The following is a 16,195-nucleotide window of genomic DNA, read 5'->3' as shown; positions in this document are numbered from 1 at the left end:
GGTCAGTTCTTTCTCTCTCTGTGCTGTACCCTGCAGGTACCAGGAACAGGGTCCATAGTGGCTTTGACCTGCATTAAAGGTTTGACCACAGCGGAGGGAGGCAGTGGAGGGAGTTGGAGGTTTAACTGGGCAACAATATGTGAAATCAGTAGCTTAGAGACATTCCAAGGGGGCCCTGCACGTCAGAGTTCCTTCAAAGGATATTTTAGAGGTAATGTTTTAATCAGACAAAATTCTCAAACTTTAAGGCATCTTTTAAATTCTCTCCAAACAGAGACAGCCCACTCGTGATATCTACATGCATCTACTTACTAATTCTATGAAACCATCTTGTTCCTTCAAGTAACATGTATTAGCAGTGAAGAAAAAAGAAAGGCATGTGTGGATAATCAATGCCTTGGGATATACCCCAAAGTGTGTCTGTCCCCTTGAGTCGGGAGCAGAGTGTTGTGAAGGACCCTAGTCAGCTTCAGAGAACATTCAGGATGGGTCTAATGAGAAGGGCTGAGCCCTCTAGAGGGAAACCCATGGAGCTTTTAGGTATCCCCCAAGAAACTATGGGGGCAGGGCACTGGTTGTCACCTCTGACTGTCTTCTACCTGTGAGATTTCCTCCAGTAGGGCTCATTTTACAGTTTCCCTTTTTCTGTAGGGGATATACCTTGAGACCCTCAGTGGCTGTCAGAAGCCATGGATAGGCAGATAGTGCCAGTTTCTGCGTGTACTGCGTTTTTTTCTCATGCATACATGTCTTTGATAGAGTTTAATGTTAAATTAGGCACAAGAAGAGATTAATAACTAATAAACGAGAGCAACTGTGCATAAAACCGGCAACATGTAAGAGCATAAAATATAAAGTACTTCAGTAAAGGTTTTGTAAACAGGGTTTCCCCTGAAAGTGCCAAAACAAAATGTTAGAATTTTCTGATAATAACTGAAACCTCGGAAAGTGACCCCAAAGTTAAAGTTGATCACCGCACTTCCTATGGTTCTGAGTGTGTGTGTGTGTGTGTGTGTGTGTGTGTGTGTGTGTGTGTGTGTATGTGCAAGCGTGTGTGTGTGTGTGTGTGTGTGTGTGCGTGTGTGTGTGTGTGTGTGTGAGTGTGCACATTCATTTAGGACTTGACTTGGGTACTAACAGAAGAAAGGAGAATGCCCAGGCTGCTCAGGGGAGGCATCCAGGGAGTCCGCTGGGCATGGAGTGCCAGAGTGGCACCCGTCTAACTAGGAATGCACTTCACAGAGACCAGGGCAGCCCCCCTGTTCACATTCTTGAAAGTAGTGTCTTTCGGTACTCATGATATCAGAGAGGAACCAAGAACCCGAAGTCCCATTCCATACCTTCTGTATTTAACCAGACGTGGACACCTCCCGTGCGGTGGGGCCTGACTTTTGGAGTGCCCTGCTCCGGCTGTCTTCAGAACCTCTTACAGTGTTTGCCTTTTGTGCGGTTGAGGGATCTGCCTGGGATACTACACAAGGTCCCGTGGGTAATCGTCTCAATGATAAAAGTGCAAGAAAGGGTGTTCTGCCGATAATTGGAGTTCCGTGACGGGGGTGTTTGTCATGGGGGTTGTGTGTGAAGGACAGCCAGCTGTGGCTACAGATGGAATTGTTACGGAAGCACTGTGTAAGCCATGGTGCCAGGGCCACACTTGGTTGTTAGGTTCCTGGACCAGGCAGTAAATCCGAGCAGCCCAGGGGAGCGTGTGATGGAATGGGGGTGGGTTGTTACCTCTGTCTTCTGCCTGTGAGATTTTCTCCAGAAGAGCATTTTTATCCCCCCATCATAACTGCATTAGGAAATATTACCTCTCTTAATTATCATTAGATCATTAAAGGGAGGCACGAACAGTTCGTTAAGTGGGTATATTTGTTCCCTTGTTTCTATTGTTGTGACAAAGCCCAATGTGACTCTATCGAGATGACCTCAAGTTAGTGAAGGGACCCATAACTAATTCCTTTGTTCCTGCACCAACAAGCTTTGATGTAAAGCAGGCGTTTTCTCCCTTTTCTAACAATCTTATTGAGATAAAGCTTACACAGCATACAGTGCAGCCCATTTGGGTGGGTTTTCTATCCCTAAGTGAAGATTATTTTTGCAGGGATATCTGAAACCCACAGTTTCCTGGAGGATGCTGAACAGTACCCATGACAGGTGACATGCTTTCTGGCAGCTACTGGAGTTAACAGTAGCCATAAATAAGCCATGGCAATTAGAAGAGAATGATAGCCATGTGAATCACTGTCCAGGCTCTGGGCTTTCCTGCCTTATGCTGCCCCTAATGCACCTTTTTGTTTTGGTGGGGGGATCTGAGAAACGCTGTCTGTGTTCTCTTTGGCATATGCAAATCACCCTTCACTGTATTTAAATCCTGTCCTGTGGAATGTGCTAGGTCCTGGCTCTCCTGCCTTACTCACAGCCTTTGACTTGCAGTTCTGTGGATCAGCTATTGTTTGAGGAAAGAATGTTCTTCCTAGATGATAAAGGCGTAATTCTTCATCATTTCCTGGAAAAGGGCCCCTTTGGGTTTAGGATTGGAATAGACACTAGAAAGACTCTAGTGAACTAGAAGGTAGAGAGTATCCACCCAACGTTACTGGTGTGCATTGGACAGACAAACCAGTCCTTACTCCAAACAGTGCCTGGGGCGATCAGGTCCATGAGACCCTGCACTCAGGAAACAGACAGGGTTGGTTGAGTTCAAGGCCAGCGTGCTGTACATAGTGAGTTACAGGGCAGCCAGGGCTGCATAAGGAGGCCTTGTCTTTGTAAACAACCCCAAGCCAAATGCCAGTACCTCGCATTCCAGGGTAGACCCTGACTTGAAGGAGCTGAGCTATGGGACTGGGGTGTTTAGGAGATCCAGGGCTTCAGTGAGGAAAGCCACTGAGCTCGCTGGGTTTGCAGCACCCTGTGCTTCAGACGACATCACTCCGTAGGGTGGATCAGGAAATCGTGGGCAATCATTGCAGCCTTTCCCTCAGTCATGTCCTCCTGAGGCAGTGGAGGCTGAGGGCCACAGTGGCCTGTTTCAACTGCCTTCTGCTCAGAGGGCAGCAGAGAAGCTGGAAATAGCAGAACTTATCAAAAATACTGTTATCTGTCTAAATGTGAAGAGTTTTTAATGACTACAGGTAGACATTGTCTTCCAGCTTGCTAAATAAGTGTACGAAACCGAGTCTGATAACTGAGTAAATAGCCTTGTTCTTTGTGTTCCATGTCATTAACTCCTTCCTTCTCATCTGTCAGCTTCTGATGGAATGGTTCAAAACATAGGCTCTGGGCTGGGGGTGTAGCGCCAAGGCTCCCGGCTGAGAGGTGACTCCTTCTGCTTTGCCTTATCACCTGTGCCCCACAGAGCACAGAACAGGTTGCTGCGTTTTGCCGGAGTCTGCACGAGATGAACACCTCCGACTCGAGCCCATCTCCTCAGGATGCCACAGGCCCTCAGCTGGCCACCACTCGGCAACTGTCAGACGCCGATAAACTGCGCAAGGTGATCTGTGAGCTGTTGGAGACTGAGCGCACCTATGTGAAAGTACGTCTGCCTCCCCAGCCTCGGGGCCTTACCCACATTTTCTTCTGCAAAGAGTGAAGCGGGTCGCTGTCTTAGTTAGGGTTTCTGTTGCTGGGAAGGGACACTATGACCACAGCAACTCTTAGAGAGGAAAACATTGAACTGAAGCTGGCTTATGTTTCAGAGGTTTAGTCCATTATCATTGTGGTGGGACATGGCGGCAGGCAGACACGGTGCTGGAGGAGCTGAGAGTCCTACATCTTGCAGGCAACAGGAAGTGGACAGAGTGTCACACTGAGTGAAGCTTGAGCAAAAGAGACCTCAAAGCCCGCCTCCACAGTGACACACTTCTTCCAATAAGGCCACACCTACTCCAACAAAGCCACGCCTCCTAACAGTGCCACTCCTTTTGGGGGCCATTTTCTTTCAAACCACCACAGGCACTCCCTGAGTTTTAACCTACGCCAAGGTCAAGTTACAAATGCCAAGACCCCGATCTCTCTTACGGAACTAGTATATTGATTAACATTGATAACTATAAATTCTTAATTGTTATTTTATATATTTATATGATTGGTGGTGAATATTAAATCACCTTTCTGGCTTTTCTCAATATGTTATAAGCTACTACTAAATCTGAATTCAGGGCCTGGTGAGATGGCTCAGGGGATAAGAGTGAGGGCCTGAGTTCAGATCCCGAGAACCCACACTGGCTGCATGTGTCTGTCACAGCGTCTCTTGGGGGGCAGAGAAAAGCAGATCCCAGGAGCTTGCTGGCCAGCCTAGCTCAAAACCTGGTGGGCTCCAGGTTCACCGTGAGACCCTCTCTCAAGGGAATAAGGTAGAAAATGATTGAGCACCACAACCCAACATCTTTCTCTGGCTTCTCCAGGCACATGCATGGTATTTGTACATAATGCAGTGTATACAGACACACACACACACACACACACACACACACACACACACACACACACACACAGTAGTTTCTTTTAAAATGTAGGATCCTAGCCGGGCGGTGGTAGCGCACGCCTTTAATCCCAGCACTCGGGAGGCAGAGCCAGGCGGATCTCTGTGAGTTTGAGGCCAGCCTGGGCTACCAAGTGAGTCCCAGGAAAGGCGCAAAGCTACACAGAGAAACCCTGTCTCGAAAAACCCAAAAAAAAAAAATAAAATAAAATAAAATGTAGGATCCTAATTGATGAGTATTGATAAGAAAACTCTAATCAGTCATAAATAAAGTTTCTGAACACTCATGAAAATGGACTGATTAAAGTCTTTTCATAACCTAATGTGAGTCTAGGGAGAAGGGGTGGGTCTGTTTTCTGTGTGTTATTAATTGTTCTATTCCCACCCTGATTGACAGCAATGAGATATAGCTTTTTTTTTTTTTTTTTTTTTTAAGACAAGGTCTCACTGTGGAGCCTAGGCTGGCCCTGTATTCAAAACACTCTGCTTCAGCCCCCCACATGCTAGGATTCCAGCTCACGCCACCAGGACCGGCAATCAGCCTTTAACTACTTAAATGTTAGTCTAAATCAGTCTAAATATTTTAAGTCTAGCATATTGTGACCCACAGGCCATATCCAGCCTGCTGCCTGTTTTGAAAATAAAGTTTTATTGGGACACAATCATGTCCCTTCCTGTATGGAGCTCCTTAGCGGGCTCTCAGAGTACACTGTGAGTTAAAAGAATCCATTTCAGCTGTGCTCAAGGGCCTGCAGAGTCTGCAGTACTTGTAGAAGAAGCCTGCTTCTTCCTGTCTTAATGGACTTCCATCACTGGCTCCTTGGCATTCAGAACACAGTTTGTCTCTTCCTTGTAGCTTTTTGGTATGCTAATGAAGTGTCCTTCTGGCTCATAGGACTTAAACTGCCTCATGGAGAGATACCTGAAGCCCCTTCAGAAGGAGACCTTCCTCACCCAGGATGAGGTATGGTGGGCTGTCTTGATGTGTATGGGGGGGCACACTACTGTTGACTGGCTGGTAAAAAATGGAGCAATGACAGGGGTGCCTCTGGAATCCATTTAGTTAGAGCAGGTCAGATACAGCCTGTGAACTTTTGATGTAAAGTTGGAGCGTGGAGGACTGCCCCATTCTGTAATAGTAGACTTGGTAGTACTCAGACATCATAGTTTCTGAACCTCTATGTAATATGGGGTAGATTAAATTCTTTTTCATTTTTTAGCTTGATGTACTCTTTGGAAATTTAACCGAAATGGTAGAGTTTCAAGTCGAATTCCTTAAAACTCTGGAAGATGGAGTAAGACTGGTCCCTGATTTGGAAAAGCTTGAAAAAGTTGACCAATTCAAGGTAGGCCTCACCTTCAAGCCACTGAAAGCTGCCTGTTTGTGTCACTGCTGGGGTTTTCTTGTGGGTCAGGGTGAACCCCCATGACATGTTGCAGGTGGTCTTTTGTTCTTTGGGAGTCTGCAGAGCTCGTAGTACTGAGGGCTTCCAGGACTTCCCAGTGGGGGACCATCCTTAAGGGAGTTGGGGTGGGAAGAGACCCCTTTATCTTTATCTGTCTTGTCTGATGCTGCTGACTCAATTCAACATATTTATCTGCTGATGTCTCCTTTGGAAGCTGCACCATCCTTAAGGTTACATTAGCTAGTAGCAAGTTAAATACATTAGCTAGTAACAAATTAAATTAGTCCTCTGATCTTTCAGTAAAATCAGTTTATCCTGTTCTGGGGAACTTTGCTGATCCCTGTCCAGACGGACAGCGTCCTTGTTGTCCTAGTGAGCAGGTGTGACTCGTGCCTGAGTAAGGGTTACTCACCCTCAGCTCATTTCCTCTCCCCTGCCTGGTATTCCCTGGAAGGAATTTCCCATTCCAAATTCCAGGTCAACAAAACTTATTGATGTGTGTGTTAGCTTACATGCCACTCCCCTGTGCTTTTAAAAACAAAGTCAGCTATGGTATAATTGGCAAAGCACTGTGCATAATTAAGGTATAGGCTCTGATAAAGCATGTGTGTATGAGTACATACACACACACACACACACACACACACACACACACACACACACACACACAACCTGTGAAATCATCACTACAGACAGGACAATGACATCTCTGACAATGATTATCTCTGAAAGCCAGTTCCTACCACTGGTGATTTCCTGCTCCTGCCTCTCAGTACCTCCCATCCACAGGCAGCATACTCTGCATCCTGATGGTGTAGGTGTGTTCATCAGCTGATGGAACTTCTTCTTGGGGATCTGCAGTGTGCACTAGCCTGTGGGGCCTTCAGAAGTTCTGTAGGTGTGCAGCATTGGGCAGCCACGGTCAGAGTGTAGGAATCCCTCCCATCCTGTGTAGCAGGCACTAGAGATACTGCTTTATCTGGCTAGTGTATGGTAAATACTTAGTAACTGTTACTGTAAGCAAAGGAGTGGATTTTTGTGGTCCTTCCCAGCTTTTCCTGTTTAGTTTGTGATCATGACTCTGGTAGACACATCTTTACATAGTCCTGCAGCCAGGGCACTTGAGAAGTATAGGAAGAGTTGGACATGAGGAAGAGATTTTAGATCTCTGTTTACTGTGGATGCCAATTAAGTATGGCCTAAGGCAGACATTTTCTCCATCAGTAGACTATCTGAACTTCCTCTGAATTGTGAGTATCAGATAAACGGCATATTTGGGAACTCAGGTTATCATTTGCATCCCTTGCTTGGAGCCTTTAATTACTTTGTAAAAAATATTATTATTATTATCATTGTTATCATCATCATCATTATTATTATTGTGTGTGCATACATGCCACGGTGTGCATTTGGAGGCCAGAGGACCTTCCACCTTACATGGGTCCCAGGGACAGAACTTGGACTCCCAGGTTTTCGAGGCAGGTACCTTCCTTTAACTGCTCATCATCTTACCATCCCGCATTGTAATTCTAAGCCTGTCTCTGAGCAAGACTAGATCCATGTGAACTTTCTGGAAGATGTTTTTCTGAGGCTTGCTCTTTTGTTCACTTGCTTAAAATGGGTGGGATCAAAAGCATCCCACACCAGGTGTATCTGTCCTAACAAGGAAGCTCTGTCCTGATGTTTTCTTCTTGGGGCCGCAATCTACACTAAACGTGGCTCTTGCATTGGTATTGCTTACGTTCTTATCTACTCCTGACAGAGGGGCTTTGGAGAAGGTGGAGGTGGTAACCAGGGGCATGTCTTCTCCACTTTGGAGGTGCAAGCCTTTCCTACATTTGTCTGGTTTGTCTCTTCTGTCTCCTAATAAGGAACTCATGAGAGAACTCAAGCTATTTCTGCCTTCCCCAAAATCTATTATTTTCTCATCGGCATTCAAACATCTCAGATAGGTACATTGAACACTCCCACTGTAAATACTGAGAAGACAAAACATATAACATCTATAGAATTCATTGCAAACCAAAATATGTTTCCACGATCAGTTTTAGGACATTGATGAACAAAGAAAGGCTTTGACAAACCTGGAGACTGGTTGGTGCAGAGTGAGACCGGTGTGTTTTCCCTGCTCGCGCCTGCCGCTGCAGCCGGCTGGCCGCACTGCTGGGTCTGCGTGAGGAGGGGACTGAACCCATTGCCCTTTTCCTCTTTAATCTAGAAAGTGCTGTTCTCCCTGGGGGGATCCTTCCTGTACTATGCGGACCGCTTCAAGCTCTACAGTGCCTTCTGTGCCAGCCACACGAAAGTCCCCAAGGTCCTGGTGAAAGGTAAGGCAGGGCTGGGTGGTTTAGACCGGTGTGATGGTTGCCAATTCACATTTGGGTGGATGGCAGTGGTGGATGGCTTTCAGAGAAGACTCTGAGTTACTGATGTGCAAGGCTGACATTCCTGTAAACCACAATACTGGTTTTGAGAAAAGACAAATGTATTACTCTCTTAAATTCACCATTGATCACTTTTCTTGCAATGAAAATTTCGACTCAGCCATTTGGGGCTGGCGTCTTCTTGCAATAATGTAAAACCCACTTCCCCTCCCCCACCCCAAGACAGGGGTTTCTCTGTGTAGCCCTGGCTGTTCTGGAATTCGCTCTGTAGACCAGGCTGGCCTCGAACTCACAGAGTTCTACCTGCCTCTGTCTCCTGAGTGCTGGGGTTGAAGGCGTGTGCCAGCACTGCCCGATTTCTCCTGTTCATTAATTTCTGTTATAATTCACTGTGCTTCATATACCCTTTGTTTCAGAAGGTCATCTTTCCTGTGCTTGTTTTTATTCACAGGTGTGTGGTAGGAGCTGTCAGTGTTACTAGTGAAGGTATTGCAGTTATTTTTGCACAAACCCAAGGATACTTTTTATGTTGGGAGCGTTCTCTTTTCTTACTGCCCCTTCCCCTTTCTCCCCTTCCTCCCTCTCTCCTTTCCATTTCATTCTCCCCACTTTCTACCCCACTTCTCCATCCTCCTCCTCTTTCCCCTTCCCCCTCCCATATTCCCCTCCCCCTTCTTCAAGAATCTAGCCGAGGGCCTTATGTGTGCAAGACCAACACTGCCTTTGAGCTGCACCCCCTAGCCCTGATGCTTCCCTTGGGGGTTTTGAGAAAATAAACATTGTACACGTCTCCAGAACCTTTCTGCAGCCTCCACAGGTCACTGTATGGTGGTCTGCAATATGTAAAATGTTGATCTCCCAGAAATAAGAGAGGAATGGTGGTTGGCAGAGGCTGGGATGGGGGATGGGGTTAATAGGAAGAGGGTGGTTAACAGGTAGGTTATGCACTAAAGAGAATATCTCGGTTCTGTGTATACAGCAGAGGGTACAGCACAGTGGTGGAGGTCACCTTGAATGCAGAAGGCCTTGAGGTCAAGCCCCAGTGCCTCTAGGAGAAAACCAAAAGCATGGCGGAGTGACGGTGGTTAGAAGTAATTAGAAGAAGCTGAATATTGTCAACCCAAAGTGATGGAAATATTTGTGAGAGATATTCTGAGTGTTCTTGTTGATCATCGTGTATGCATATATTAAATTATCACATCCTACCCCATGAATATGTATAATTACTACATGTCCATAAAAAAAAAAAAAGCTACGTCTGGTCCATTGTGGCAGCACACATCTGTAATTCCAGCACTCAGCAAACTGAGACAAGAGGTAGGATTTTGAGTTCAAGACCAACCTGGACTATCTGGCTAGATCTTGTCTTTTAAAAAACAAAGACAAAAACAACCCCCCCCCCCAAAAAAAAACAGTTCAATTTAGTCAAAAGATTTTCACTAGTCAGTATAATACATACTATATGTGTATTAGCCGTTACTGTAGACAGAGTCCCTCCCAAAGGTATTAAAGAAGTGCTTCTTTGGAAGACAGAATCAGGACACAGTTTGGCTTCAAATGGCCTCTGGAAATGAGTGTGCTTTTCCTCAGCATTGCTATGTGGCTGCCAAGAAAACGTTTCTCATCAAGTCCCCGGTTGAATAATTTCCATGTGTTGTGTTGATGTTTGCTACCCAAGAGAACTAGCTTGGCTTAATGTAAAACCAATGTTAGGAAATACTAGAATAATACAGGTCTTTGGATAACAAAGACTCTGCTCCAGATAATGTGAGGCATGCTGGGAGTGCTAGTCTGTGCAAAAGCATTCTGAGAATTTCCCTGCCATGCTGTCTGATGTCAACCTATGTTTTCACACATGTGTTTTGGCTGTGTGTGTGTGTGTGTGTGTGTGTGTGTATGTGTGTATGTTTCTTTTAAAACTTTTATTGATTGCTAATCATTATCAGATTGCCAAAATAAACATTATAGAATTATTTGCTCTGTAGTGAAGTTATATATGCATTATATTCTTCTAAGTAGTTAGTACTTTTTAAAATCACTCCATTAGATTAAATTTGCCTTTGTGGATTTTTTTCTTAATTCAATAACATTAATTTTTCTATCTGAAAAATATTATACCATCACTCCAAATTGTCCATAAAACAGTAGGTATGGCCTACATTTTTTAATTGTCAAGTGAGCTGGAGGTTTTTTGAGAATTTGTGTCTGCCATTTTTAGGTAGGCTGGGTGGGAGGACTGCACTGTGCTCTGCAAGCCTCCTCCCCCCTCATAGGAAATATACTTCATGACATAGTGACCGTCTTAGTCAGCCTTTCTAGTGCTGTGAAGAGACCATGACCACAGCAACTCTTACAAAGGAAAACATTTAACTGGGGTTGGCTTACAGTTTCAAAGGTTTAGTACATTTAGTCCATTATCATCATGGTGGGACATGGCGGCATGCAGGCAGACATGATGCTGGCTACATCTTGATCAGAAGGCAACAGGAAGTGGACTGAGACACTGGGCATGGTTTGGGCTTCTATGAGACCTCTACTGTGGGATGGTCTGTATGTCAAATGTGTTGCTGATTGGTCAATAAATAAATCACTGATTGGCCATTGGCTAGGCAGGAAGTATAGGCGGGACAAGGAGGAAAATAGAGCTGGGAAATGGAAGGCTGAGGGGGAGACACTGCCAGCCGCCATCAGGATAAGGAAGATGTAAAGTACCGGTAAGCCACAAGCCACGTGGCAAGATATAGATTAATAGAAATGGATTAATTTAAGCTGTAAGAACAGTTATCAAGAAGCCTGCCACGGCCATACAGTTTGTAACCAATATAAGTCTCTATGTTTACTTGATCGGGTTTGAGCGGCTTGGGACTGGCGGGTGAGAGAGATTTGTCCTGACTGTGGGCCAGGCAGGAAAACTCCAGCTACAACCTCAAAGCCCACCCTCACAGTGACACCTTCCTCTAACAAGGCCACACCTACTCCAGCAAAGTCACACCTCCTAATAGTGCCACTACCTATGGGAGCCATTTTCTTTCAAACCACCACAGTGACCAACAGCTGTATTTTGCACATGAGAATCTGGATATTAGAAATCAGGTTTCTCCCTGTGTCAGCTCTAGAGCTAGCCCAGCTTCTGTAGCATGTCTAGGTTACTGTCCCCATGTCCTTTTTGAAAGGAGAATCATGAGCTGAACCTGTGGAATCTGATCCTCCTCCTCCTCCTCTCCCTCTCCTTCCCCTCCTCCACCTCTCCTCCTCCTCCTCCTCCTCAATCTCTCCTCCTCCCCCTCTCCTCCCTCTTTCTTCCCCCTCCCTTCTCTCTCTTCTCTTCCTCCCCTCTCCCCTTCTCCCCTTCTCCTCCCCACCTTCCTCTACCTCCTCCTCTTCTGAGACACGGTCTCACTCTGTCACCCTGTCTAAGCTGGAATCTGCCACATAGACCAGTCTGACCTTGAAGTCACAGAGACTCACCTGCCTCTGCCTCCTGAGTGCTGGGTGGGATTAGAGGCATAGGGTGCGGGGCCCAGCTTGGTTCTTCCTAATAGGATTTTAAGGGGCTCAAAAAGCTGTGGCTGTGTGAGCTCATCTCCTGGGGTTGCTGCTTGTCTTGCTGTTTCAAGGCAGGAGGACTCACCACTTCATGGCGCTCTTCTATCTCCCATATTACGTAACACTACTAACCACTTGGGGTGGAGATATGTTTTTCAAAAATGAATAACCCCTAAGTTCTAGGAAACTACTCATTTATTCGGAAACTATCAGGTTCCTCTGACAGACTGGGTGCTGTTTGTGAAGAATCTAAGTCCATGGAGGGCTGTGTCTAATTTCTGATGGACAAACGTAATCCTGATGACATGTAGGTTCTGAGTGTGAAGAATGAGTTTGTTCCAGCAGTGATGATGCTTGTGTACTGATTTGTTCTAAAGACTGCAGCTCCAAAATAGACGAACAGAAGAAACGTGCGGGGCGGGGTATGGAGGGAGGGAGGGGCTTGCTCTTCCTCTTGCAGCCTACATTGGGGCAGCCACCCCACCAGCACTGTCCTATGTCCCCACCAGCCCAAGCATTGCAGGTGTCCACTGTGAAGTGACTTGAGCATCCCATCCCTCCCCCTTCATGTGCTCCATCAGTCCTCTGCACCTGGAAGGCGTTAGCCATTTTCCCAGTTGTCCTGGTGCGGACCCCTTCCCACTGTCCCCCGGGGCCACTTGCCATCCCAGCTGGAACACGGATGAAAGTGAGGCTGGGAAGGAGGTGCTTGCCAGTGCTCTGAGCTCTGTTGGGTCAGCTCCCCACCATCCAGATGCTAACAGCTGGTAGCACCGAGCTGACATTGAGCAGATTGTTCTGAGGTTTCTGGCCTCACTCCACTTAACAAGGCTGCAGGATGCTGTTTCTGTTTCTGGCCTTTTCTGCCTGTTTTAAAAAGGTCTTCCCAGCAATGAAGTGCTTGGAAGCTTGGGAACCAGGCGGAGATTTCAGCTGGAGGTGCTAAGATTATTCTGGTGTGGCGGGGCTGGCAGATCAGATGATAGCTGTTGTTTGTCATTCATGGGTCCCAGGAGGAGGGGACAGCCATGCAGCATGGCCCCTTGGGGAAGCACTGGGATTGTTTAGGAGACCGAGGAATAGCATGCCGCCTTGAATAACTTCAGTGGGCTCTGGGGTGTGGCCAACGCTGAGCAGTGTGACATCTGGCCCTGAGGTGATGAGCAAAGCCGGTGAGGACCCAGAGTGTCAGCGCCTCCTAGAACTGATAGGTGTGGGAGAGGTGCACTCTGAATTGATTTCTTGCAGGCAATTAATTTGCTATCTTTAGGAGTTGGCTAGGCCTGGGAAGAGCAGTCTCCCCAAGGACAGCAGGAGTCAAAATGTCAGTATAGAAAGACATACTCAATATGAGGAGGGTGAACAAAGTCCTTTAACTAGTCTGCATCCCCACCAAACACACACATGACTGACAGGCGCATCCAGTATGTACCTCGGCGGAGACCTCCTCCCTCTCCCCGGAGCCTGCTGGGCCCAGTCCTATAAAAAGATGCCTTGGAATTAGAGTGAGTGTGAGCCGAGGTGCTCAGGGAACCACTGGGGCCTGCCACTCTGAGGGTCTGTGTTCTGTCTCTTCCAGCCAAGACGGACACAGCCTTCAAGGCGTTCCTAGACGCCCAGAACCCGAGGCAGCAGCACTCATCCACACTGGAGTCTTACCTCATCAAGCCCATTCAGAGGGTCCTCAAGTACCCGCTTCTGCTCAGGGAGCTGTTTGCACTGACTGATGCGGAGAGTGAGGAACATTACCATCTGGATGGTGAGCATCTTCCCTTTCTTCCCCCAGCCTCTCCACACCCCTGCGACACCTGTCCCAGCCAGGCCTCTGCACAGCCCCCTTTCAATCCTTATGTTCTTCTAGTGGCCATCAAGACCATGAACAAGGTTGCCAGTCACATCAACGAGATGCAGAAGATCCATGAAGAGTTTGGAGCTGTGTTTGACCAGCTGATTGCTGAGCAGACAGGAGAGAAGAAGGAGGTGAGGCGCCCCCCCCCCCCAGCTTTGATGCTCTCTTTTTATGAGGTGTGATTGTTTTCTCTGGCACGTGTTGTACAGCAAGACTTTTCCTTGGGTAGATGCAGCACACACATGTCTACTCACTCCAGACAAGGATCCCATGATAGACCAAAGTATGAATACCTCCTAAATCCTACTTGGTGAACCAATGAGTTTTATTGGGGTTACTTGCAGGAATATGGGTGAGGGGTCACTTACAGGAGTAGAAATGACTCAAAGACAGCCACATAACCAAAGCTGGGAACCTGGAGCACACTGCACAGCCTACAGGCAGCTCAACAGGTTGGAGAGTGTCCTTTCCAAGTGACTCTGGTCTAAACCTCTTCCAGGCAGCTTGGCTGGTTTCTGCTTCTTCCAAGTACCAGGTCTAATATGAGAATCTTTGCATCTTGACTGGTCTGATAGTGACTCTTGGCTGTCTTTATTGCTTATTCTGGGAGGGAGGGGCCTTAGTAAATCTGGTCAGTTTCAGGGACTTCCTGAAGCGGTTTTGAATTATTTACCTTCTGAGGAGCTTCCTGGGAGATGGAATGTTTCAGTCTTGAGGAAACTGCTACATAACAGTAGGACTCTTGTCTTTGAAGCCTTAGCTTTTTTTCCTGTTGCTTTGGTAAAATACTCAGGCCACCACACTTAAAAAGGGGCCTTAAGTTGGCTCACAGCTCAGGGTAAAGTCCACCATGGCTGGGTAGTCACGGCCGCAGAAGTGTGAAGAAGTTGGTCGCATTGTGTTGTCGGTTAGAGAGAGCAGTGGGTACATGCTGATGGCCAGCTTGCCTTTATTTCACACAGTCCAGGATCCCTGCCCATGATTAAGATGAACCTTCCCAAGGCAATTAAGGCCAGCCTTCACCTAGACAACCCTTCACAGGTATACCCCATGGTCTGACTCATAGGCATCGAATTGTCAGTTATGCTCAAGGCTACCCATGAATTTTTTTTTCACCATAGCTTTTTCTTGGTAGAGTAAACATGTTTCTGATGCTTTGCTCTTAGCCTTTTGGGTCTCCGATTTTAATCCGTACTGCATGTAGAAGTGAGTGTCATTACCCAGGCTGGGCTGTTTCTGTGAATGCCATCAAAGGGTGACTGTGAGTCCCCAGATTAGAATATCTGCCATTTATCTAGTCCCAGCCACATAGTTGGTACTTGATAAGTGATTGTTAGGTGAATTCCGGTTCCAGTGACAATAATTCTTTTCCCCATACCCGAAACACTGCTTCAAAGAAGCCACCACAAAGCCACACACACCTAAGAATGGCTTAGAGTGAATCAAAAATTGTCCCTGTGTTCCATGAGCTTCCATGAAAAAAATGTTGGCAGTTCTGAGGTGAATTATAAAGATATGACTATAATAGCAGTCATCAACGTTGTGATATGCCTAGATTCAACTGGAGAGTTTTTTCTATTCTGCATTATGCTTCTGCCTAATGGACGGGGAGAAAGCGCATGCTTCTGCAGTGATTAGTAGGGTGGAGGCCGAGCTGGTGAAGCTTGCTCCCCTATTCTGCAGAAGACGCCTCCCTCACAAATACAAAGGGCCGTATCCAGCTGTTTGGGTTTTTTTTTAATTACATGTATTTGTGGGGTGTGGGTGTGGATATCACAGTGTTTGGAGGTCTGAGAACAGCTTGTCAGAATCACTACTTCCACCAGCAAGTGCCTTTACCCCCTGAGCCATCTTGCCAACCCCAGGCTCATTTACATGTCCTCAGTGAAGCAGCACAGGTTTTGAGACTGTCAAAAAGATAACATTTAGAAGGCAGTGAGGCGAAAATGGGATGGAGATGTGAGTGAAAATGAGTGTGTGAGGATACACGCGAAAGCCCAAGCGCTTGGATTGGTGTGCACACAGTAAAGAGCTTTTGAGGTGAGTTGTAAATGGGGGCAAACAGGGTTTTCTGCAGCTGGAGGAAGTCAGTGAAGGCCGCTTCCAGTCTGGGCATGATTGCATATCAGCCACCCCCCACCCCACAGAGTTGGTATGGCTTCAGCGCACTGTGCACCACCAGGGCCTGAGAGCCCGGGGAGGTGTCCTGTAGAGGATGTGTCCTTTCCAACTGAAATGCAGGCCTTTGCCCTGTGCGATAGAACAATAGAACACAAGAGCGTCCTCCGCTTAGGGGCAGTGGTTTTATCTATCATCAGGGTTTAGAAAACACAAATGCTGCTGTTCTGAAATATCTGGTCATTCTTCTTAAATGATTTTAAAATCTCCCTAAGTACAAAAAAAAAAAAGTAAGAAGAAAACCCTATAGTTTCAAAACACAGCCTGGCATGGTTAGCAAGCCCAGTGCCACATAGCTGCCCCCAGGAGGCTGACACAGAAGGATCAGGAGCAGGAGGCTCCC

The 16,195-nt window shown here is 46.7% G+C and overlaps 1 protein-coding gene and 1 long non-coding RNA gene across 9 annotated transcripts in view; one reads left to right on the top strand and one right to left on the bottom strand.

Annotated features, from left to right (window-relative positions):
* Positions 1-16,195, top strand: part of Tiam1 (TIAM Rac1 associated GEF 1) — a 385,599-nt gene that overhangs the window by 349,073 nt on the left and 20,331 nt on the right. For all 8 annotated transcript variants that reach the window (XM_052741102.1, XM_052741097.1, XM_052741100.1 and 5 more), the window contains 6 exons: positions 3,362-3,541; positions 5,385-5,453; positions 5,710-5,835; positions 8,114-8,222; positions 13,405-13,584; positions 13,687-13,805. In XM_052741102.1, the coding sequence (XP_052597062.1) occupies positions 3,362-3,541; positions 5,385-5,453; positions 5,710-5,835; positions 8,114-8,222; positions 13,405-13,584; positions 13,687-13,805 (783 nt within the window). The remainder of the gene's footprint in view (positions 1-3,361; positions 3,542-5,384; positions 5,454-5,709; positions 5,836-8,113; positions 8,223-13,404; positions 13,585-13,686; positions 13,806-16,195) is intronic.
* Positions 8,231-13,395, bottom strand: LOC128112220 (uncharacterized). Its single transcript, XR_008218913.1, has 3 exons — positions 11,642-13,395; positions 11,205-11,603; positions 8,231-10,810 (listed from the first exon to the last, which is right to left on the bottom strand). It is a non-coding gene; the product is annotated as an uncharacterized LOC128112220 (long non-coding RNA).

Source organism: Peromyscus californicus, unplaced genomic scaffold, assembly GCF_007827085.1.
Source record: "Peromyscus californicus insignis strain IS unplaced genomic scaffold, ASM782708v3 Scaffold_16__1_contigs__length_79575227, whole genome shotgun sequence".
NCBI lineage: Eukaryota > Metazoa > Chordata > Mammalia > Rodentia > Cricetidae > Peromyscus > Peromyscus californicus.
The sequence above is the reverse complement of the archived record's forward strand: the minus strand, read 5'-3'. Positions and strand labels throughout refer to the sequence as shown.